The 25773-nt window shown below is 44.9% G+C and overlaps 1 protein-coding gene across 2 annotated transcripts in view; it reads right to left on the bottom strand.

Annotated features, from left to right (window-relative positions):
• HAPSTR1 (HUWE1 associated protein modifying stress responses) overlaps nucleotides 1-24873 on the bottom strand; it is a 28428-nt gene extending 3555 nt beyond the window's left edge. Inside the window, exons 1-4 of one of the 2 annotated variants that reach the window (XM_047714657.1) lie at nucleotides 24207-24873; nucleotides 23468-23548; nucleotides 11440-11715; nucleotides 2129-4253 (exon numbers count right to left, since the gene is read on the bottom strand). In XM_047714657.1, coding sequence (XP_047570613.1) covers nucleotides 4246-4253; nucleotides 11440-11715; nucleotides 23468-23548; nucleotides 24207-24432 — 591 coding nt within the window. In that variant the 5' untranslated portion in view covers nucleotides 24433-24873 and the 3' untranslated portion in view covers nucleotides 2129-4245. Of the gene's footprint in view, nucleotides 1-2128; nucleotides 4254-11439; nucleotides 11716-23467; nucleotides 23549-24206 lie in introns of those variants that run through there. The other variant, XM_047714656.1, reaches the window with a different exon arrangement.
• Between the last annotated feature and the right edge of the window lie 900 nt (nucleotides 24874-25773).

Genomic DNA, 25773 nt, shown 5'->3' with positions numbered 1-25773 from the left:
CTTTCTAATTTTATATGCCCTGTAAATGTGATTGAAATTTGAACATTAAGCTGAGAAAAATTCTCTACTTTCTACCACATCAAATCTATTAATAAACTCCCTTCCACACTGTTCTTACACTGCAGATACTCTGAACGTGCTCAGCCCAGTGGCTTCAACAGTCTCCCTTCGTTAGGTTGATCCTATTCCGCAATCCAATTCCCTGCCTGGTACCCAGAAGCCCCCTCACTGTTCTCTCTGTGGAAGATGTGTCCTCCCACCCCAGTGGTGACCAGAGGAAGGGTGATCACAAGCCCCTCTGTAGCTCCACACCGTTCCAAGGCTGGTGTCTATTTTAAAAACATTTATATAACAAAGGCACTAATCTTGGAGCACTTCCTGTGTTGGGCACTAGGTACTTTTAAATTTCATCCTCCAAATAATCCTACAACAGCTGGATTACCAGTTTTGCAGATGAGAAACCAAGGTTAAAAGGTTAAGCAAGCGACCAAAGGTCACACAGCCAGTGAGCAAGAGCAGGGACTCAAACTCAAGCCCCAGTGAAGATTTCCCCTTCACTGTGACACTGCCCCTTCTTAAAGTCAACATTTCAGTAGGAAGTGGCCACAGCGTCTAAGGTCTGGCTCGCCTTAGGCTTCACTGAACAGTTAGTTCCTCCTTTCCTGCCCTCTGCACTCCGCCTGGAGAGCGGATGTGCGCTACCAGAGCAAAGGACCTGCGGTTCCTTCCGAGGGTTGGGCCTGCGCCTCCCTTCCAACATTTGCTCCTGCCGATGAGGCCCCTAGTTCCTAGTTCCTTTGGCAGCTCCTCCCAGCGGAGGCTTCTTTCCTGGTTCTCCTACCTCTCTCTTGCTGGCTCCTCTTCCCTCCTGTTTGAAACTCTCCGCTCCTTCCTGATCTCCAGCCTGCCAGCTCCCTCCTCAGTCAGTGGCCTCTGCAGGCTTCTCTTCTGCCCCTGATAGGTGGAGGTCACCCACAGTGGTGCCCTTGACCCCTCAGCTGACCTAGAGGCATCGTTTTCCACAGAAGCAGGCATTTCTCCTGAGCTCAAGGACCCATCCATATTTCTAACTGCCTGCTAGACATCTCCAGTGTTAACACCAAAAGGGTACTACGCTCCCTCCTCAGCCGGTTTATTAAACATAAAGGAAAAGAAGGGAAAAAAAACATCCCGGGCTCATCTTAATACAGCGCACTAGGATCCTTTGTCTCTTCCTATCGACAGGGTCATTTCCTATCTAACTAATGCACATGGTGCCTGGCACAAAGCAGTCACTGAATTCTGAAAACAGCAGAGTGCTTCCAAGTCCTGCCCATTTTGAAATCCACTGAAATCCAAAGCTGCTGAGGTTCATTCACCTCTCCAATGCCTGGAAACAAACCCAGGTGGCCCTCTTCTCTTAAATCTTTGCCATCAAGTTTTTAAAAACTCAAATACTCCGAAATTGCTGGCAATTTTTCCCCAGCTCTCCACCAGTTTGAGGGAAGAGCTGTGCTTTCTTTTTTCTAACCTAGCAGCCCGTAACAAACTACTAAAAGGTGTCCATGAACTTAGACAATAATCTTTTCCTAGCTGTTTCATAATGCAGGAAGTCCTGAGGTAATTACACTGTAAAATGTGGGTCTTCAGCACGAAACTGGGCTACCTCAATAATTAAACTGAGGATCCCTTTATCATTTGAAACCACCAAAAGAAGTCCAACAATCCCCGCCCTTCCCGCCCCAGAAGCCCTCTTGTTAACATGGCAACATGTTTAACACCTAAGGACAAATACCCAAGGCTCACAGAATACTCCACCAGAAGAGAACAGGCACATCAAGCAAATACTTCTATTGTTTCCACTGCTATTCTCCATGAAAAAGAAGAGATATTAAGTTATCAATTTGGTCAATTTGAAAATTCCCCAGTAACTGCTAGAAAATAGCAATCTTTTCTCTGTTGGGTGTACGACTCAGGGCTTAGTTTGGAAGCTGAAGTCAAGTCACAATGTGCCACATTACCTGCTTCCTATCTACTCTCAGCAGTGAAAATTCTTTTCCAATTTTAGCGATCTAAAATCTTTCCCAAAAAGACTTTTCGCAAGTGTCAAAAAAAAAAAAAAAAAATTAAGATGAACAACCAAAAAATATATTATTTTAAACAGCCCAAATTTTATTTTATAAACCAATGACAGCTACTGGAAGATGCTTCAGGAAACCTTAGCTAAGCCACATGAACAATCAGGCCTATACAAGTACAGAGTCTGAACATGCTTCAGAACTAAAAAAACTAAGTTGTACGGCCCAAGGGTATACAACTTAATTTCTACCAAAACACACTTTTTCAAAAGGGCTATGGGAATATCAATTGACAAAAGCAGCAGAACAAGTAGTATGATTAGACAGAAAAGTCTCAATTGCTTAATACACGATTAAACTCAATCAGTTTTAAAGTTTCTGCATCCATTTTAAATGATTAGTGTAGGAGTAGGGGTAAAAAAAAAAAAAAAAAAAGATTAGGATGATTTCATACTTTGAAAAGAAAGCTCCCACTGGAGCTAAAATAAAGGCACAGTCCAGGTTATAGGAATCTAGGTTACATGGTCAATTGTTAAAAGTAGCACATAACTATTATTTTCATACCAAGTTCATGCTTGAGATAGTTAAGAAAATCCTGTTTTCAGATTCAATTACATGTCATTCCAGTTTCCCAGCATGGAGTCAGGTCACAGGCACAGAAAGAGCAAGGGCAGAACCAGTTCACCTCCCTTCCTCCGTCGGCAGCCCGAGGCCTGGGGGCTGCATCTACACTGTCTACTCGCTCCCCAACCTCCTTCGGCCTGTGAGAGCAGAGGGCCAGCCCAGGAGGAGAAAATGCGGCTGTCATTACGGTTGATCCACTTAGCACAGGCTCAGGACCCTGGGCAGATCTGCTCCACCAGTTCTCCCATCTCCAGTATGAAAATGGGGGGGGGGGGGCCTGAAATCCCCACCGTTTGAACAGAGTGATAACTTCCTGACTGGAATACCAGGACACTGGCATTCTTGCATTTCAAATGAATCGCACTATTCAGTAGGTAGCGTTCCCTCTGCGGTGGTGTTCTGAGGTTTTAAGCAAGCAAGCACTGTGTGTAAAATGTTGTGTTTTTAAAATGCACCAGGGAAGAAGTTCAAATCATTAAAAAAGGAATTCTACTAAGATTTTAGTAATTTGAAGTAGATACCACTCCCCACCCCAATATGTAAATTGTAATACTGAATTTTTATTGAAGTAAAGCACACTAAATCAAACCAGTTACAAAGATACATGTGTCACACCAAGAAAACATTTTCAGTTATGCTGACAGCCCAACGCTTTCAAATTTTTCAAAGACAGTTTTAATGCCATGGGAAAAAATGCTCACGACGTTAAAATGAAAAAGGCAAGATACAGTACCATATATGCAGTATGATCTCAACTATGAAATAGTTTTAATATTTATACATTGAAAAAAAGACTGAAAGAAAATGCACCAAACATTTAACTGTAGTTATCTCTATATAGTGGGATAACAAGATATTGAGATTTTTTTACTTTTCGGAAATTTTCAAACTTTCCAAGAAACTGCTATTTATAAATCAGGAAACTAGTGGAAAAATTAAACTCAAATGTTAAAGTGCTTCGTAACTACCAGTACTACTAGGTGAGTAAATGGAATGAGGCATGGCTACATGGACTCCTTTTCACGTCAATGAAAAAATCTCCAACAAAGTTGTACTGCAAGTTCAAAATCAATTTCGTATCACTGACGTTGGTAGCTTAAGTCCTACCCCAGAAACCTCAGCAGCTAATATCTAATCTCAATATACAGAAAATGCCACTTTTCATCAAAAATGTTAATGCTATGTTAACTGCCTTCATTGTTCTTGTTCACAAAAGCTGGCTTGAACTAAGGCCATCATTTAGAAGTTCCAGTCTGCAGAGGAATTTTAATTAAAGAAGAATCTCTGAAGTAATCAATTTTAAGCAATTAAGTGAGGAGACTGCTTTGGTGCATTCATCTCTTACATCTTAATTTCCACATAAGTTTTTAAAGTATTTTACTGTTAAGTAACTATCAACGGTGCTGGTATTCAGGAAGACGCAGACTGCAAAGGGCAACTGTCAGCAGGCATCTACGGAGTCCCTACTACTGCGTTCCACACGCTGTACCAGACGTATAAACACGCAAGAGAAGGAAGGACTTCGAAGACGGATGGATCAAAATACCCTACAGGTCAGTTCCAGTTAGTCCTCTGCAACAGAAAGTTACAAGGAGTTCCGTGTGTAGCATGCCAACAGTTTAAAAATACTTAACCTAAACATCTGTGTTAGCTATCAAACATTTGTTTCTAAATATTTAGCTCTATGGATGGAAGGGGACAAGAGTGATAGGGAAAGGGGAAGAAACAGAACCAAGCACAAATAAATTCCTCTTAAATGTACTGGATCTCAGGTGTCTAGCAAATTCTATCAAGAAGCCTTGTTCTCACCAAAACCTCCTCTTCGGTATCGCTCTAGTGCACACAGGTCCAAGAATGTTTTCCGACAAATTAACAAAAGCTACAAACACCTGTGTGCTCAGAGAACAAAAACCCTACTGGTTCAGGCTGTCTGGAATCCACGGGTTTCCATAAGCACTAGGAAAAGAATGTTTCAGTTTTATACATTGAGTATGACAAATTAGGAATTTGCTTTACATTTTTTCTAGGTAAAAGTTCCTATCTGACCTTTTATGATTTTCTGAAAAAGCCCTATACCCAGTTCCTCCAGATCTAAGAATCTTTCAAGCTATTTAATGATTTAAGAGACTAAGGATCACCATGTATGTAGCCCAGAGGAGACTTTGTTAGGCAAAAAAGGAGCCAGAAACAGAGTTTATTAAACTCCTAGAGCAATGGTACTGTGCCTCAATGTGACTGCCTGTGTTTATATACTTAAAATGCTCTAACAGAATTCTAACAGGCCAGAAAGCCCTCAAGGATATTATGTAACTCATCTTCGTATCACAGGCCCCTACCCCTAGCCTCTAATCAACTGTGCTTAGTACTTAGTGTTCAGTAAATGCTGGGCAATGGAGAGGCTACAGAATGACAATACATACTTTATTTTTAAAGGACCACCACTTCCACAGAAAGATCTGAAATGCAGAAATCAGAACTCTTAACACCACATCCACCAAAAAGGGAGGGTTTCAAACCAGAAAAGGGTTCAGATGTCAGACTTCTATACTAAGGAGCTGCTGTCTTAACTATCTGCTTTCTTTGAAACTACAAACTTCGTTTCTTTCCTTTGTTTGAAATTCTCCAGGGCTACATTAAAGGCTAGCCTGCCTAAGCCCCTTTCAGTACTTACACCAGGGAATGGGGCAGCCCACTGCCTTTTTAAAACTCACTAACTGAAACATGAAAGGAACTTAACACTTGGCAAGGTGAGATCCTAAAGCCAAATGCCAATGGCAGCAACTCCCAACAGCGCCTACGGTGACACGGACCGTACATGCCAGGGCCTCGGATATGAATGGATAGAATTTTACAGAAGAGACAACCCAGGCCTAGTAAGGTTGGTTCCTAAAACCTTTGTCAAGAATGTCATCAAAATGACATTTGGAAATAAAAACCAAGTGTTTCTGATCTGTACAGAAGAGTCTAAACCACAGCCAGGAGCCTACAAAGACCATCTATGAGATGATGTCAATGAGGCGCCTTGAGTAAGAGTGAAGTCTGCCTTGGCATCCAGCTGCTTCTCCCAGCCTGCTCTCTTTCTTCCCTTCCATGAACGCATGCCCCATTCCTCTCTGGACCCTTTTCACCTAACCTCCTCCCCAATAATGAATAAAACTCAGAACAAGGAGACCAGATTTCAATCTAAGGCTTTCCAGACACAACACTAGCTTGGGTAAGTCAACTGAGAATCTGTCCATCCAGTAGAAAGAGAAAAAGCACCAACTTCACTGGTTTGTATCATGGTGGGGGGGGGGGGGGGAGATCCTAGCAAGTAACATAGTAATTAACAATAGATTTTACATTATCCTTCCCCTCTGGAGTGATATGTGCAATTTAGAAGGCCACCCTTACTGAAAGGGGGGGCTCCCCTCCTCAGAGGCTGTCCAAACTCTAGGTCTACTTTTGCACTGAAATCCACCAAGAAGCAAACAGGGTGCTCACAGAACTAAGCAGAAGTCCCCCTTTTCTCAGGGTAAGAAACAGTACAGTGAAAGAGTAGGTAGGTACTTTGCTTAGTTTCTCATTCAATCTAACACCTTACGAAGAGGAGGAGAGTGCCTTGCAAAAGGTAACCATCAGGGTGCCTGGGTGGCTCAGTCCTTAAGCGTCTGCCTTCAGCTCAAGTCATGGTTCCAGGGTCCTAGGATGGAGCCCCATATCGGGCTCCCTGCTCAGCAGGATGCCTGTTTCTCCCTCTCCCACTCCCCCTGCTTGTGTTCCCTCTCTCGCTGTGTCTCTATCAAATAAATAAATAAAATCTTAAAAAAAAAAAAAGTTAATCTTCTTGCCCAAGGTCATAGTGAGAATGTAGCCTACCTACAAGAAAGCGTAACTATTCTTCCTACTAAAGTGAACCAGAAATACAGGTCATGAACAATTCATCCTCAATCCTACTTAACGAGATTTACTTATGGTGAAAATACCAAAGACAGAAAATTCATGTATGGACTAATATCTTTAGAGAAGAAAATTCTTCTTTCCCACCCGACCCCCGGGCCAATGGGGGAGGGACCACAATATAAAAGTGTGTAGGAAGCACAATGGTTAAGAGCATGCACTTTGGAGACAGGCAGATCTGGAATATCTATTCTACCACTTATGAAGCCAAATAAGCCCGCTCTCTTCAACAAAACTGCAGTAACTCAAGGCAAGTGAGAATTAAATGACAACCTCCTTAGCAGAATGCGGGCATAAAGTAAACACTAACATAGCTGTAATGGTGCATCATCTTCAAGCCCGGTTCAAAATATCAGTTGTTCTAATTTAAGTAAGGAGTTTCCTCTGTAGCTCTCCTAACATACACACCATTCCTTGTACCCTCACTGCAATCATCCTGGGATCTGTTGATCCTCAATTCTTCCTAAAGGTTCTCTACCCCCACTGTGTTTTATCCATCCACGTAACACACCTCTGAATTCTGTTCAACTCAGAATGCACCTATGCCAGTTTCTTCGCCAGATTCTGTTAAAGCCAGGAGCTTTAAGACAAGGCCCTGCCCTCAGGTAGTCCCAGTCTATTGGAAGGGACAGCCAGAGAAGCAAATCCAAACGGGAGAAGACTAAAAACTCAAGGAAGGCTTCAGAAAGGAGAACTGCAAAAAAGCTTAATTTTAGAAGCTTAATTTTAGAAGAGGCGCTTGATCTATCTTTAACTATAAGCAGGCAGACGGAAAGATCTGGAAAAGGGCATGGAGATATTCCATAGATGAGGCGATATGGCTAAGATATCTGACCCAAGGTCAAGACCCACCCAAGGTCAAGACCCAATCAGAAGGACCTTATAATGCCAAGCTGAGTTCTGACTTCAACCTATTAGCCATAAACAAAAGCTGTTTTCACTGAAGTGACAAGATCAAAAACACTACTCCAGTGGCCCCAGGAAACATGGACAGGTGACTGGGTCATCTCAGGGCCAGGAAGCAAGAGCAGGAAGGAGATCATTCCAGAGGCCAGGGCTCAACTCCTCCAAAGACTCTTCTCTTAACGCACAGCCAAGCCACAAAGTAAAATGTCCCTTTCTGCCTCTGGAATATCTTTACACATACCACATCCCTGCCATTAAATTACCCAAATATGTGTTGGCCTCAACAGATAAGTACTCGTTCTTCATTTATACATTCCCAGAGATAGCAGAGAATCTGCCATGTGTGCATCTGAACGGCTCAATGAGGACAAGACAGGTATTTGCTAACGGGCTGGAACTACTCTATGTGAAAGAGGTCTGCAGGGATGCTGTGGTGTGGACAACGGTGCACACACACCAGGCAGTCAGGAATAGGCTAAACTACAAGTACAGGGCCTTGTGGGAGGTGGTTAGGGCTTAAGATCTGGGTGGCTCAGTCGGTTAAGCAGCTGCCTTCGAGTCAGGTCATGATCCCACGCTCCTGGGATAGAGTTCCACGATGGGCTCCTTGCTCAGTGGGGAGCCTACTTCTCCCTCTGCCTGCTCTGCCTGCGGCTCCTCCTCCTTATTTATGCTGACAAATAAATGAAATCTTAAAAAAAAAAAAGTCATGGGGAGTGTAAGCTAAATCAGTGGAAGAGCCTCAGGGGGGGAAAAAAAATCGAAGCTGAAAGAACATATGAAGAAAAGGAAAAACAAAGGAAAATTCCACATGAGAAAGAAAGGATGCCTAAGAGGTAGAATCAGAAAGGGAGATGGAGAACCACAAAACAGTCAAGAGGATTTTAGGTCCATCTGAAATTGTCTATTACATTAAAAAAAAGGTAGCAGGTACTATTCAGCACCTGGTAACTTTTTGATGTTCTTATTTTAAGATAAGGATTAAAAAGGCAAGGACAAAAATCAGTTTATAGCACATGCTTATGTATTCTAGATCTCATGGTACACAGGAAAAAAAGCAACCCATATTGGAGACGAGTGCCAAAATAAAGTGGATTATAGTCTTTAAACCTCAGGAACCAGAAGATTTGACTATAACTGATAACCACTGATATATGTATGACTTAAACTGCGTTAACTCAAAATTAACTCCTAAGCTGACGAAGTACTAATCAGATCTTACTCATTACCACACCCTCAGTGTCTACAGGAAATAAATGGCTCTGTAAGTATCTTACACCTTTGTCATTTTTCTTCAAATAAAATGTGTAATTTAGGTGTACGTAGGTGTGTTTGGTACAGGAGAGTATTTAGGAGAGCCAATTAAGAAAAACTATGGGGGTGGGCGCCTGAGTGGCTCAATCAGTCGGGCGGCTGCCTTCAGCTCAGGTCATGATCTCAGAGTCCTGGGATGAGCCCCACATCAGGCTCCCTGATTAGCAGGGAGCCTGCTTCTCTTCTCCCTCTGCCTCTGCCTACTTGTGCTCTCTCTGTCAAAATAAATAAATAAAACCTTTAAAAAGAAAAGAAAAGAAAAACTATGGGGGAAAACTGTCCGCTCATAAAAAGGAACAGGATGATATGACCTCCTACACTCGTGTTTGCTGTTTAAAAACTTAGTAAGTATACTTCGATATGCAACTCTTTTCCTAAGTCCCCCTTCCTTGTAGGCCAAAATCTCATGAATTTAGACTCTCCTTCCAATGCAGATCCCTAAAAACTTCAATATGACTTCAACTACGTTTCACAGATCTGGCTAAGCAATTATATGCAAAACTCAACTGACAAGAATGTACTCCACTGAAGATGTCTCCAAATACATTTTAGGAGATCTGGACAGCTTTCACTTCAATTTAGACTATCCAGTAATTCAGATCACAAGGACACCTGGTTACAAAGTTGGTCATTAATCTGCCTTACAATTTAGTCAACAACGCCCTATCATGAGAAATCATTCAAATCACTTTAAACACTCAAACCAGACTAGCATTCTCCTCAATAGACTGATGTTCTCTAAAACCACTAAGCGCAAAACTTGGTGTAATTTATGTTTCTGTATACTCTTCCAAGGGGCTGTATTACCTGACCACTACAGGAATTCAGCGTAAGAACCTTAGGACTAGAGTACACAGAGTCTCCAGTATATGGTACTTGAAGTCTATTAAAGGGAAAGGTTATTTTCCTACACAGCTTTATTGTTAAACTTTCTCAAACCTCACAATTTAAATGCAAGTCAAGGTCATTAAGTCTCTTCCTAAAACTACATTGTCTTAGTAAATCCAAAAATTCACAAAATGACAAATTACAAGCTGAACAGTCAAAAAAAGGCGGGGGGGGGGGGTGCCGGGGCAAGGGAGACCTGGCACTTTTTACAAGGTATACAACAGCACTAAGATTTTATAACAGCAGTGGCATTTGTGTGTCTTAAAACTATTTTCTCTAGTATGATACAGAAAAAAGAAACTTAAACGAGAGGTATGGAATGAATCATAAATACACCTGATGATAAAATCAGAATGCTTAGAGACAACCACATCCAGCCCTACTGTGTGCGGACAGGCCAGTCACCTGATACCATATACACTTCCAGTCATTTGTTCCAAACTTAATGGTAAAAGAGGTGAACTCTGGAACTGATTAAGAACAGATCGAACTCATTTTTGCCTGAGTTTTAGAAGTTCTAATGGCATGACTATTCCCCTATATTAGAAACAGCCACCAATCCTAAGTACTGCATCCACACATCAGGGACTTTCCTGCAATAAATGTTTTGTGTTTTTAACTTAAACTATCAGGAGGAAAAAACATTTCTTTCCAACCCCATGATCTGAATAGGGTTTTAGGTAAAGAATCAGGGTCCGCCAAAGAGAACAAGAAATCTGTACAAGCCTTAAAGCTTCAAGGATATAAAAACCCTCTGCATTTATATCCCACTCTTTTTAATACCAGGTTACTTAGTTTTAGATGACCTATACTATGGCCCAGAAACGTTCACTTTCAACAGGCCTCCTGACCTCACTCACTAATTACTTCTCTCCTGTAAGTTATGTGCATCACGCATGTTTCCTGTTCAGTTCCAACTAAGTCTCAATACTTCATTGTTCTTTTATTAAACGTATAAATGCACTGAATGTCAAGTAAGTACCTCATCCAGGTCTACCGCAAATCTGTATGAGAGGATCAAACAGCAGCAGCCTTGTTGACTACTCCCCCCAGGCTTCTCTCTCCAGTACTACTTAAAGCCCTTAGCCAAGAAGGCCTTCTTATGGCCTGGGGAGATGGTGATTTATTAAGACTGTCCTGACAGTCCTATCAAAGCAAGGACCTAAGGGACAACAGATGTCAAGGAAAGTCACTTATTCTCGCATCTGTCCATTCCCACTTGGGTCACCAGCTCTCACCCTTTTAGGCACACTCAGTAACTCAGAGGGTCAAAGGGAATTCCCACAAGAACAGCCCAACAATCACCTGCCTCATTTGCCTGCCACTGACCAGACCCTCATGGCAGTCAGAAATGTACTAGAATCTTAAGACACGAGAACTTCCTCTTTGACTCAGAATAGTAAGAAAACATGTACAACAATAAGTATAAAGCAGTAAGGTCTAATCAACGTTGCAAAAGATTCTGTTATTGTGACACTGATAGGCTCAAACTAGCTTTCTAAAAACATTTTTTAGGACAGGCTAACTAACATTCAAAAATTGCCCACGTTATGTTCTTAGCTTACATTCTACTTAAACATTTCTAGAGCACGTAGTTACTATAATAGACAAAACACAGACAATATATCTGGACCTAAACCTAAATGTGAAAATGGGTCCACAGGCACACTCTTAACCATTTTTCCAAAGAAATATGTTTAAACGGCTTTACCATGCAGAGCTATGGCTTCCCGGAAGGGTTGCAAATCAGTCTCTACAGATGAGCTAGTTTCCGTTGAAGTAGCTCGGTTAGGGGACACTACAGTCAGTCTTGGGGGAGCTCTAGAGTTTCGTGGTGGAGGAACTTTTCCACACAGGAAGCTGATCAAATCTTCTCTACGAATAGTTCTTCTGCGCTTTTTAACCCAAGCCAACACATCCTTATTGCGTCGCTGATAGCCAATCTGAATTCCAATATCAAAACTTCGCTGATGAGTATCCACGCTTTCTGTTAGAGAAAAAAGAACAAGAAAAAAAGACACATAATGATCAGTAGAGCCAGGATCCATTCTTTTCTAAAACAAAACCACATGACAAGTTAAACAAAATGAGTATCATGAAGTATATGGGGTTCTCAAATCTTAACGGTAATCCATTAAACCAAACTGTATTTCATCCCTGTTTGAAGTGTTACACATGGTTATTTAATCTCAATGGTCAAAATTCAGAGTTAAAACACCATGAAGTCCTACAGCTTCTGCCTTATTCTTTAAAAAACAAATAAAAATTAACTTTTTAAGGTTTATTTATTTAAGTGATCTCTACACCCAATATGGGATTTCAACTTACAACCCCGAGATCAAAAGTGGCATGCTCTTCTGACTGAGCCAGCCAGGTGCCCCCCAAAAACATTGATTTTAAATAGAAAGGAGGGCTATTTCTTGTTAGCCAAGTTGCCATTTTTAAAATGCTATTCCCTTTAAAATCTTGGTAAGCTTAATCGAATTAAGCTAGCTTGTTTAATACTAATGATGGACAAATGACTAACTGTCTATTAGTACTATATGCTGCTTCACCTGAGAAAAAAGGTAGTAAGAAGACCCGGAAGGGGACACCTAGATGGCTCAGTAGTAGAGCATGCAGCTGTTTACTTTGGGGTCATGAGTTCGAGATTGACACTGGGTGTAAAGACTGCTCAAATTAAAAAAAAAACAAAAAAAAAAACAAAAAAAAAAACCCAACTTTGAAAGTGGTACAAGGGTTCCCCTATTGCAAAAATTGCAAAAAGGGAACAGCTACTGAGCAACTCTAGCAAGGTCAAAGAATATACACAAGACCTAAAATTGTACTCCAGACTCTGTGGTTATTAACCACTAAGCTCTACTCGCCTGCAGAAATGAGAATTCTCACAATTAATCCTAAGTAGGAGCATCACATCATTCAACAGAGGACTACATACTACATACACATCACTCAGGCCACCTGCATTTACCATATCATTTGGGGGATGATGCACTCCTACTGATAGGTTCAGCACCAAGAACTGGGAAGACACTGAAGGCAGCAGCCAACATTTTAGAAATCAAGAGGAAAAATTAATTCTGACAACTCAACACCAAAAGCAAACAGCACAGTGGAAACAGGTCATTCATTTCCCTTCATATACTTTCTTTGTGCTTCCAGTTGCCAACAGTTTCCCATAAGTCAATCACTCCTGAAAGACCGGCCTTGAAAATTTCTCAGACTGGCCTCCCAGTCTCCCTGTAAATAAATACTACCCTGTCTATACGGAACCCACATTTTCAGTAAATGATTCCTGACCTACTGGGAAATTTAAGTCACTGCCATTTATTTTTAGCTGAACTGCTAAGCTCACAGAAACTCAGAAGTATACCTTTAATGACATTAAAGACAACGGTTCTATCTATCCCTGGGCCTTTTGTAAAAGCAAGAATTTTTCTGTAGCACAAAGAATCACTCCTCTATTACTTTTCTGGGCCATGATTTTTTTTTAAATTCCTTGTCTGAAACATAGAACTCAGAAAGGGAAAGGAATAACCAACAGAGTTGTGTTCCAAAAGCACAATAATCCAGTACAGAGGATCCCAAGCTGCATGAATTTGCATTATTAAGCAAAAGTGCAGGAGGGCAACACAAGCAGAACTTTATCAGGCGGCCTATTCCTTAGATGATCAGTCCTTATTGCTGAAAACTTTTCCAAACAAAAAAAATGGAAAACATTGTCTATGGGAGCACTCTTAAGATTTTTTTTTTAATTTGAGAGAGAGAGAGAGAGATCACAAGTAGGCAGAAAGGCAGGCAGGCAAAGAGGGGGAAGCAGGTTCCCCACTGAGCAGAGAGCCCGATGCAGGGCTCGATCCCAGGACCCTGAGATCATGACCTGAGCCAAAGGCAGAGGCTTAACTCACTGAGCCACCCAGGCACCCCTGGGAGCACTCTTAAAAACAGTGAACTTTGTACAACTTTGAGAACTGGATTATTCTTATTTTAAGACAAAAAGCACATTTGGAATGAAGTAATTTCTCCACTTTCTCATTACTAGCGTAATGGTCAAATTACAATGTGAACCAATGGCTTCTGATTTATCAGTTCATCATAAACAAAGCAAGCATAAACTCCATTTTAAAACAGTGGCAGCCTGAGTGGCTCAGTCATTAAGGGTGTGCCTTAGGCTTAGATCATGATCCCAGGGTCCTGTGATGGAGCCCCTCATCGGCCTCCCTGCTTAGCAGGAAGCCTGCTTCTCTCTCTCCCACTTCCCCTGCCTGTGTACCCTCTCTCAGTGTGTCTCTCCCTATCAAATAAATAAAATATTTAAAAAATAGGGGGGGGGTAAATAACATTGGGGCACCTGGGTGGCTCAGTCAGTGAGGCCACCTTCTGCCTTCAGCTCAGGTCATGATGTCAGGGGTCCCTGCTCAGTGGGGAGTCTACTTCTCTTTCGCCCTCTACCCCTCCCTTCCCCCAACTTGTGCTCTCCATGTCTAATAAATAAATTTTTTTAAAAAGGTAAATAAGGGGCGCCTGGGTGGCTCAGTGGGTTAAAGCCTCTGCCTTCGGCTTGGGTCATGATCCCAGGGTCCTGGGATTGAGCCCTGCATCGGGCTCTCTGCTCAGCGGGGAGCCTGCTTCCTCCTCTCGCTCTGCCTGCCTCTCTGCCTACTTGTGATCTGTCAAATAAATAAATAAATCTTAAAAAAAAAAAAGGGTATGTAATATTTAAGAGTATAATATAGCATTTTCCAATCTCTTAAAAGACTTAGATAAAGGCAACCTTAGGAGTAGATAAGCTCAACATGACCTTGGTAAAGCTGTATCTAGAAGAGTGATTTTTGAAAGAGCTTGAAGCATTTGAAGAGAAATCAAAACTGTGAGCAAAACCCACAGCACCAGAGAAAGGAGAAACGTAAAGTGCGAACGCTGAAGCAACCAGGATTCAACAAAACTGCCCCACCTCAAAGAACGGTTACCCTCAAACCTGTAAGTGGAAAAGCAGGTTCCAAACAGAATGACCAAGGAAACTGTTTTTCAAGAACCGGATGGAAGGAGGCCCAGAACTGTAAGCAGAGAGGGAGACACTGGAGGTACAGAAGGACTACAAGGAACAGGTCGGAAGCAGGTCTGCGCGGTGTAAAGCCAAGATGAAGCGGGCATGTAAACACACAGCTGCCAAACCAGACGACAAATCCTCCTTCCTCCACTGTGTGCAGCCCTGGAGAGCCAAAGGGAGAGGAGAGGCCGCCTGAGGCAGTTATTTAAAGAACTGACAATCCAGGGAAGAAAGTTGCTACATTTTGGTTTGAGTACAAAAGAAGTTCCAAAAAATCAGATCTGCAAGGGCCTGAGGCTTTTTTTTTTTTTTTAAAGCAGGCTCCACACCCCAAAGTGGGGTTTGAACTCATAACCTGAAATCAAGAGTCACATGGTCTACTGACTGAGCCAGCCAGGCACCCCAAGGGAGGGCCTGATGCTTCAATCACAGATTTGAACAAATCTGGAAAATTCAATATTCGGTGGTTTACATGAAAGACCGTTATCTAAGTAACCTGTGATGCTTTTACTAAAATTTACACAACTTGGGCACCCGGTGGCTCAGATGGTTAAGCAACTGCCTTCGGCTCAGGTCATGATCCCGGAGTCCCAGATCAGACAGAGTCCCGCATGGGGCTCCCAGCTCCATGGGGAGTCTGCTTCTCCCTCTGACTTTCTCCCCTCTCAGGTTCTCTCTCTCAAATATATAAAATCTTTAAAAAATAAAATTTATGAAACTAAAAAAATTTATGTGACTGACCAATCATTTCACCTCAGAAATTCTGAGCAAGTCTCAACATCAGAACCAACCAAGAACAAACTAAGGATCGGGTATTCCACACTGACTTTTACAGATTAGAAAGTACAGAAGAGAAAAGCAGACGGGACATTTAAGGTCTTCAGGTACCTACTTCGGCACTGCCTGGGCAAGATTTGGTTTTATACCATTCACAGCATATCCTGAAAGCCAAATCAATAACCTTACCACCCCCATTAATCCAATTTCAGTTACTTCCCTATAGAGAAAATCTCATGTTGACACAAAAGCATTTCAAACACAGTCCTTACATTTAGGACTTTAAACAGTTAAGTGGTTGAAAATAAAACCCTCCTATCGAACAGGAGAGATGTGAATACATACTGGAGAATCTCAGGCATGACTGTGCTAGATTTTAATGTAATCACAGGCTGATTAAGTGTACAGCAGCACAACAAACACAAACAAGGATGGCTTTCTCAAGGCTCTCTGCCAAAAACTACCCGGAATACATGTGAACCTTGACAAACAGATATCCAAATTCTAGACATGCAGAGCACAGAAACTGTGGGGACAGTCTTATGTCCAAAATTATTTTACTGAACCCTAAGCCATTGTGAAACAGGGCCGTAAGTTTGAAGGTTAGGCAAACCCCAAGGGCATCAAAATGTCAATCTGACCTTTAAGCACAACAGTCACTTCCCTATTCAGGAAACAAACTGATGCAGACAAGTCACAGTAGATGTCCCATGTTTCTTGTGTTTTTAAAAAACTGTTTTTGCGGGGCGCCTGGGTGGCTCAGCGGGTTAAAGCCTCTGCCTTCGGCTCAGGTCGTGATCCCAGGGTCCTGGGATCGAGCCCCACATCGGGCTCTCTGCTCAGCAGGGAGCCTGCTTCCTCTCTCTCTCTCTCTGCCTGCCTCTCTGCCTACTTGTAATCTCTGTCTGTCAGATAAATAAATAAAATCTTTAAAAATTTAAAAAAAAAAAACTGTTTTTGCAGGGCACTTGGGTGGCTCAGTCATTAAGCGTCTGCCTTTGGCTCAGGTCTTGATCCCAGGGTCCTGGGATCGAGCCCCACTCAGGGCTCCCTGCTAGGCAAGAAGTCTGTTTCTCCCTCTCCCAGTCCCTCTGTTTGTGTTCCCTCTCTCACTGTGTCTCTGTCAAATAAATAAATAAAAACCTTAAAAAAACAAACAAACAAAAAACTTTTTGTATAAGCAGCTGAAATGGAATTCCAGATTTTTAGAAGTCTAATCCTCTAACCACTGGCAGGGGACAACAGGCACAGAATCACCTAATTTCTGAGGCGGAGACCAAATGTACAGCTTTCTTACATGATATACAGACAAGATTAATCCAATGTCACTATTTATAGCTTCTGATACAATCCTTTAAGCTGGCCAGAGCAGACATCCCAATTTCTTAAACAAGGAACTGGAACTGAGAGGCTCAAATGGCCTTGCCCAAAGTTAGGTAAGTGACAGAGTTCCTTCTATAAGGTAGTTTTTCCCCAAAACAAGAGAAAATATCCCCCATCCTCCTTAGAGGACCTATAAACTATTAAGAGCACACTGCTAGATCAAAGCAACATTTCAAAAAAATACTAATGACAAAATATTTGAACTTAGAAATTCAATTTGCATTAACTAGTCATCCAGTCTGCCACAGGGGGAAAAAGTATTAAAAGTGTTTCATTAGAAACAAAGATTTGAAAAAAAACAAAGATTTGAATTACAGGCAAAATAAAACCATTTTCCAACTGTTTTGAGAAACAACTCATGCATTCCCCAGCAATGAAGTATCTGAAAACAGGCACCAACTTCCTATTTAGATAATTACTTAAGGGGGCGCCTGGGTGGCTCAGTGGGTTAAAGCCTCTGCCTTCGGCTCAGGTCATGATCTCAGGGTCCTGGGATCGAGCCCCATATCAGGCTCTCTGCTCAGAAGGGAGCCTGCTTCCCCCGCTCTCTCTGCCTGCCTCTCTGCCTACTTATGATCTCTGTCAGGTGAGTAAATAAAATCTTTAAAAAAAAAAAAAGATACTTAATTTTCACCCAGCACACATAGAAGGACAGGAGCCAGAAAAGAAATGTATGTAGTAACCCCATGTGCCTGGCATCCAATCCTCATCCTCCCTTCTCCTAAAGGTACTTCCAAATTTGTTTGGATAGCTCTGGGGTGAGCTTCCTCCACATTCAAAGGGTGGAACAAATGGTTTAGTTCGAATCTAATCTGCATAGCCCCAGACAGTAGCTAGGATACTGGTTCTGAGTAAGCATGTGACCCAATTCTGGCCAAGAGACTATAGAGCAGGACAGTTTGAGGCACTGACTGAAGCTAATCCTACCCTTGGCCTTCCGTCGGGAGAAGCCAATCCATGTTCACACCAATGAAGCCTGCCTGACTTGTACTTTCTGCTTACCTGCAATAAAACATCCTTTTATAGAAAAGTTGTGCTGAAGACAATGTCTTCTACAAAAACTTAGACACCATCTACAAATGATGTTATGAATGACTGAGGCCACTGCTCCTTATATAGCAAAAGTTAAAGAATAAAACTTAAGGGATGCCTGGGTGGCACAGCGGGTTAAGTGCCTGCCTTCAGCTCAGATCATGATCCAGGGGTTTTGGGATGGACTCTCGCATTGGGCTCCCTGCTCAGTGAGGAGCCTGCTTCTCGTCTCCCTCTGGGGCTCCCACTGCTTGTGCTCTTTCTCCTTCTATCAAATAAATAAATAAAATCTTTTTTAAAAAAACAGCTTGAGATTTAGAGTTTCTAATTATAATCCATACAAAGGTATTATGAACAAAGTCTCAAAGCTCAGTATTAGTTTTTCTGCAAAAAGAAGGGTCACAAACCAGATCCACAAAGTCAAATTTTATTTTATTTTTTTTAAAAGATTTTATTTATTTATTTGTCAGAGAGAGCGAGGGAGAGCGAGCACAGGCAGACAGAATGGCAGGCAGAGGCAGAGGGAGAAGCAGGTTCCCTGACGAGCAAGGAGCCCGATGCGGGACTCGATCCCAGGACGCTGGGATCATGACCTGAGCCAAAGGCAGCTGCTTAACCAACTGAGCCACCCAGGCGTCCCCACAAAGTCAAATTTTAAAAGAGATGAAATTCCAGGGTGCCTGGGTGGCTCAGTGGGTTAAGCCTCTGCCTTAGGCTCAGGTCATGATCTCAGGGTCCTGGGATCCAGCCCCGCATCTGGCCCTCTCCTCAGTGGGGAGCCTGCTTCCCCCCGCTCTCTGCCTGCCTCTCTGCCTACTTGTGATCTCTGTCAAATAAATAAAATCTTAAAAAAAAAAAAGATGAAATTCCATTATCTCCAGGTGGAACACGCTTTCTCTGACCATTTGTTTATATATGCCACTCACTCACCACCAAGCCCACAAATGTTCAGCACGTCCTGCTCAGTTTCACTTTACCTACAGTCTAAGATGGTCACACTGAAGTAAGACAGCATGTTATAAAGGGATGTGGCATCAAGAGGCCTCAAAAACAAGGACTTAAATAAAAGGCATCATACCATTTTTCTCACCTGGCGATTCTATTTAACCTTTAGGGAAAGACGAATAAGGAAAGCACCACACCACAAAGCTTATTCCAACACAAGAAGAAATGCAAAGACAAAATGCAAAGACAAAAAAATAACCTAGAATTTCTTCCTTTCATCTTCCTTTCATGCCAGAACCAGAACTCAAACTGTAGCAGTATATACCCTTCTAACAATGCTGGGCTTCTTCAAGCACTGCTAGAGCACAGATGTTTCCTGGGCACATGCTGGTCAGAGAGAGAACCAGCAACATCTTTTGCACACACAGTATCAACAGATACTGTTGATACTGTGTATCTCTCTCTCTCTCTCTGCCTCTCTCTCCCTGCCTCTCTACTTGTGATCTGTCAAATGAATAAATAAAATCTATAAAAAAAAAAAGAAAAAAAGAAAGAAAGAAAGCAAGCTCTCAACATTTATCATAGTACTGCTCAACATGCAATGAAGGTCTCAAATGCAGTTATTAAAAGCGGAGACAAGGGCACCTGGCTGGTTCAGTCGGTAAAGCAGGTGACTCTCGATCTCAGGGTTGTGAGTTCAAGCCCCGCGATGGATATAGAGCTTACTTTAAAAAAAAATAAATAAATAAAAATAAAAATATTTTTGAGTTTAAGTAGTTAATTAAAAGTGGAGGCAAAGAAATGGAGCTAACCATAAAACAAAAGTCAAAGAAGAAAAAAACATCAAAAACCTGAGAGAACAGGGGCACCTGGGTGGCTCAGTCCGTTGAGCGTCTGCCTTCGGCTCACGTCATGATCCCGGAATCCTGGGATCAAGTCCCACATCAGACTCACTGCCCAGCAGGGAGTCTGCTTCTCCCTCTCCTTTTGCCCCTTTCCCTGCTCGTTCTCTCTCTCTCAAATAAATAAACTCTTAAACAACAACAACAACAAAAAAAAAGAAACCCTGAGAGAACAAACCATTAGGGACCTGCTAAGTGGCCTTGGGGGATGTGATCAAACACTGGGTCAAGGACGCAGGGAAAGAGGTAAGGCACCAGCACCCACCTCAGGCAGACCACTGGGGCTCCCAAGATAGCCTCGTCCCAGAGGACAACCACCAGTCCAACCTCTCTTCTGAGCAAGGAACCCCAAAGAGAAGGAAGTTAGCATTAAACAAGGAGAACAATTTCCTAATGAGGAGTCTGGAGACAGAGATTACAAGTGGCACCCAGGAAAATGTAAGGAGGGGGCTTTAAAAGACAAACCAGTAGGTGTGGTCAAGTATTTCCCAGGTAAGCATGAATCTGGGCTAAATTAAAACCAACTCAGTAACTTTTCACTCCCCTCTTCTGTTGCAGATATCAAAAAATGTACTAGGCCAGGAACAGAACGTAACTGAAAACTAAACAAACATCACCCTTTTTAGATCTACCAAATCAAGGCAGAAACAAGAACCAGCAACAAGACTTTTGCCTCCCCTTTCCAAAAGAGGATACCAAAGTCTGGCCCTCCAACACGAGTAGCAAGAAGCACACACTCCGTATTTTGCTGAATTCTGTCCACACTGAGAGACAACTCACTCTCCTCCACATCCTCCCAGCCAAACCAAAATGACTGAGCCTTAGACTTTTCAAAAGCACAAGAGCAATCAAAAGGAGCCCTCAGCTAGGCTTTTACCTCCAATCTGTAACTTCCTATGTGTTCCCTTTAGGAGCTATCAAAAACCTGGTAGAAGTACCAACCTCTCCCCAGTCTGCAGAACAAGCCATTTTTAGCTTCCCAGTTAAGTGTATAATCAGACAAAAATACAGAAGCACTGCCCTTTAAAGAGATCCCAACCCCTCCGAATCTCCCCCCTTGTAAATTATATCTAAATATTCAATCGGAGCTAATCGAACAATTACTTCGATTTACCACTACACTTAGTGCTGCATGCACTGGTGACACTACCTTGCTAACTATACTGGTTCTATTTAAGGTATCCAATTAATCCTACAGCTGTAGTCCTGTTCTCCAAAGACTTCACCCTGAAAAAGAGGAAGGTGAGTATCTGCAGAAAATTACCTCTTTTCTTTCAATCAGGTAAGAGTATGTTGCTACACTACCAAATTCCACAAACCACAACTCACCTTTCCTACCAGTAAAAAAGGATGCATTTACTTTAACAAAAACAGGATATAAAACAAAACCAGTTCTAACAATCTAACACATTTGCAGTAACAAGAACATTTATTTCCATTTTTTTTAAAATGAATGTCTCAGGGTGCCTGGGTGGCTCAGTTGTTGGGCGTCTGCCTTAGGCTCTGGTCATGACCCCCCATCATCCTGCTCAGCGGGAGGCCTGCTTCTCCCTCTCCCACTTCCCTCTCGTGCTGGGTCTCCCTCTGTCAAATGAATGGATAGAATCTTTAAATTAAAAAAAATTGAATGTCTCTCCCATTAAATCTTCTGAACAAAAGAAAACTAATAAATTATAAAAAGCAATTTCAAATCAAGCAATCCATTTTGGGGATTATTTCAGAGTTCAGCTTCTAAACCCATCTTCTATTTTGAAGCACTGTCAGCTTTAGTCCTAAAAAGATAACATAAAACAGCACACAACAGCACCAAAAATTAAACAGAAAATCTAAAGGATGTTCATGTTTTTGCATGGCCTAGGCAAAGAGAGGCATACAAAAGCCACCAAAAATGGTGCCATCCCCACCTTCAAGAAAAATTGCAACAAACAAATGGATAAACCGTAGCACCACACACAGAACAGAACGCTACTCAGACCAAACAAACAAACAAACAACGCCGGGGTCGGGGAGAGGGCCAAAATGGACCCTGAGCTACTTATTAACACCTGCAGCATGAACTCCATGGATCAATCTCAGAAACTCGGGAAGTTCATGAAGCCAGGCACAAAAGACTGTGCCATAAGGCTCTATTCATGACTTGATGGAAACAGGAAACCATACATACAACAGTCACATCAGTGGTGCCAGGGGCTTGGGTTGGACATGGATGCTCTATGCCTTCACACTACATGTTGTCTGTCAAATTCAAGCTATGATTCTTAAAAGGGTGATCATACGGTATCCAAATTAGACTCCAAGAAATGAGTCCCTAAAACAAGTTTTAAGTATTACTCCAAATTCTCTGGATGAAACCAAGAGACAATCCAGACAATGCTGAAGACCCTCTAGAACTGATGGATGTTAATTTACTCAAGAGTCAAAATTTAAGGAACTCAGCTACATAAAATCAAAGTTGACCACTGGGGCACCATCTGTGTTTCCTGTTTCTCGCAGGCCTAGACTATGAGTTCCTCCTTCCCTAAAATCAACATTCTATTCACCAGTTTCACTTTATGTTTTCAAATTACTAACCCAAAAAACTGCAAATTCCACCCACGATGTCTCACAATAATGTATTTTTCCTCTAGAATGCCGCCATTATTTGCACATTCTTGGGCAAAATTAAGAATATGACAAGGTGCTCCACACCTTGTTTTAACCTGTTTTGAGCATTTTGAAATGCATTAAGTCCATTACTGTTATATGCAGCTTCTCCCAAGTTTGAAAGCATTTAATTACATTTTTACTAAGATTAACAGTCAAATTCAAATCCTTTACAGACACCCTGTCCCGAAGAAGCATCAGATCCAAATTTCCAAATCTTCAAAATCATTTGAGACACAAAATCTAAAGCCATGGTTACCGAGAGCACAATAAACAAGAACACCTACTTACATATCTTCACGTCATGGGGAGGGGTGAGGATTAGCTCCAGAAAAAACACTACCATAAAACAAATCTATCAACGCAAACTCTGATCACGCATTTCCTGCCGACAATATACAATCAGATATGCGGCAGTTTTGAAAGCAAACACTTGACGTTGCTAGGAAGAGCAGTATGTTAATATGCACAGATTATTCCAATCAGCTCGTTTTCAGCGCACTTTAATGCTACGAAAATACCTCCGTCTAAGCTGCCTAACTCAAGACTCTTCCGGGAAGTGCTCACCTCCCTGTGGCACCATAAACTCCCTTCTTCCCTGGGTGCCCTCGCCAGTGAGAAGCAGCAGGCCTCGCTGGTCTCCCAGCTCAGGGCTTCTCAACCCCGCACTACACTTGGGGCGGGGGAGCCTGTCCTGTGCCACGCAGGATATTCAGCAGCCCCCTCTTAGGGATGACATTCAAAACTGCCCCCAGTGTCAAACACGCCCGGAGGGAGGACCGGAGGGGGTCAAACGCCCCGGCTGAGATGCAGGGATATAGGAGACCATCCCGGGAGTTCTCAACCTACAAAGTACTCGGGGCACTTGGTGGCTGGACTCCGCAGCAGCAAAGACTCCGGCAGTCTGGATCCGGGGAAGGGTGTCCAATACCCTCGCAGCGCAGGGCTCAAACCCTGACGCAGGCTGCCCTTCCCCTTAGCCGGCAATGCAGCAAGGTTATCTTTACCTTTATAGAGGTTGGTGACGGCGGTGGCTGCGTTTTGGAAGGGGACCCAGAGAGAAAGTCCTGGCTGCTGACACACTCGGTCTGAAAAAGCGGAGGAAAGAGAAAAAAAAAAAACACAAAAGACACAGAAAGAGAGAGAGACACAGAGAGAGAAGATGTTATTTGGGCGTCAATCACTCCGGAACGGCCATATTAGGTTTCGCCATTTTGTTCCAGGGCTTCAGGATCCCACACTCAACTGCGAGGACGGCAAGAAAGGGGTCGCGGCGGGAGCAAGGGCGAGCCGCGGGGCCCAGAGGCGCAACCCCGGGACCGACCGCGGCCGAGGGAGGCGCCCCCTCCCAGTGCCCGCCCCGAGGCCGGCTTCGGGCACAATGGGCCGGCCTCGCCGCCTCCCTTCGCCATTTTGTGACCCGGGGCCCCTCCCTTCCTCTCCCCTCCCTGCCGGGGGGCGCCAGCAGCCGGGCCTCAGCCGCGGGCGGGCCCCCGAGAGCGGCCCCAAACGGGAGCGCCCCCCGCGCCGGCCCCCCGCTCGGCCGCGGCCGCCCGCCGGGCCCGCCCCCCGCGCCGCCATCTTGTGGGGAGGGGGCGACCGGGCGGCGGGGGCGCGGAGGCCCGGCCCGGCCGGCGGGTGGGCGGCCGCCCTCGGGGTTCTCCACCGACCCGCGGACCCCGAGGCGCGGCGGCGGTGGCGGCGGCGGGGCGGCGGCAGCGGCAAGATGGCGGCGGCGGGCCTCACCTTTGTAGAGCTGGGCCACGGCGGTGGCCGAGTTCTGGAAGAGGTGCCACAGCTTCTGCTGCTTGTGCTCGGGCTGCGCGGCGGCCGCCGCCTCCTCTTGCAGCTCGGGGGGCAGCTGCTCGTCCTGCTCGGCCTCAGCCAGGCACTGCCGCTCCCACTTAGAGAACCAGTGCTCCGGCCCGTGCTCCTGGATCTCGGCCTCGCCCTCCTCCTTCCGCTCCTCCATCCTCCGCGGCCTCCCGCGGCCTCGCCGCCGCCGCCGCCGCGTCCTCCTCAGGCGGGGCCCCCGCGGGAGCGTCGTCGTCGAGCGGCCCGGCGGCGGGGCCCAGCGGCCGGCGGCGGCTCCTCGAGGCGGCCCAGGCCTCCTGCACCCCGACGGCTTGCGAGACCCGCCCCGCGGCCCCGCGCTGTCCGGGACGACCCCCGCCCCGGGCCTCCCCACCCCCGGGTCCCGCCGAAGGTCGCCGCGGCCTGGACGACCGCCGCCGCCCGTCGCCTTGCCGGCCTGAGCCTGTCTACCGCCCACCCATGGCGCCGCGGCCCCCCTAGGGCCGCCGCCGCTGACCGCCGAGCCCTCCGCAAAGCCCTGCCTGCGCCGCCGAGCCCACCCCGAAGACTGAGGAACGTCGTCGTCGCCGCCGCCGTCGACGCCTCTGCGGCTGCTGGTCCCCGCCCTCCCCCGCCCACATGCTGACTGGGGAAGCACCGCCCACTCGGCCTCGGCTCCCTTGCCCGGTTGGGGCGCGCCCGTTCCGAGCGCTCTCATTGGTCGGATCCGACCGGTTCCGCGTGCCGGCCTCTGAACACAGCACCGTGATTGGCTTACCGTCCTGTCTGCCTGACGTAACCAATGGGCGGGGGGAAGGGAGCGTGTGTCAGGAAGGATGGAAAAGGAGGGGGTGGAGCTGACAGTGGTTGCGTCCAAGCCAACCAAAGGAAAAAAAAAAAAAAAAAAAAGATAAAAGGTACGCATGCGCCGTGGTTGCTTTCCCGCCCCCCCCCCCGCCGCGGGCGTCGAGTGACAGTCACGTAACCCGGCCCAGCGACCGCGCCCCGCGGGGTCTTTTCAGGCGCTTCCCGGCAACAGGGGCCCCAGAATTAAGTCGGGCCACGGCGCCTTGGTGTCTGGGGTGGCAGTCCGTTTGCCCCAGTTCCTTGGGCTCCAAAACGGCTAGGGGCGTAGAGAAAGAATAAAACGTCCAAGTTGGCAGAGTGCGTCCTCCATCTGTTTAACTTAGAGTCCCATTTCTCGGATGGGCAAGTTGGGCTTCCGAGCCCCAAGAAAAACTTTCAAGTGGCGAGTCTAGCGGCCCTTCCTGCGGCCCGCTGCCCTTCGGGGAGTGCGTCCCGTGACGCGGCCATCCGCCCGATCCGGAGGCCGCCAGCCAAGCGGAGCGCAGGACGGGACGCCCCGGCTAGGGTGGCGACCCCCAAGCCGTCCGGAGGAGCACACTCCGGGGCCACGTGTGCCCGTCTGCATCACGCGCCAGCCCCCGCCTCCCCCAGCCGGAACCCGCGTGGCCATGCGGGGTGGACTGCCCGGCCTCCCGTTAACCCGTGCCGCGCG

Source organism: Lutra lutra, chromosome 18 (genome assembly GCF_902655055.1).
Source record: "Lutra lutra chromosome 18, mLutLut1.2, whole genome shotgun sequence".
In the NCBI taxonomy this organism is placed as follows: domain Eukaryota; kingdom Metazoa; phylum Chordata; class Mammalia; order Carnivora; family Mustelidae; genus Lutra; species Lutra lutra.
Note: the sequence above shows the minus strand (reverse complement) of the source record. Positions and strands in the feature narration are given on the sequence as shown.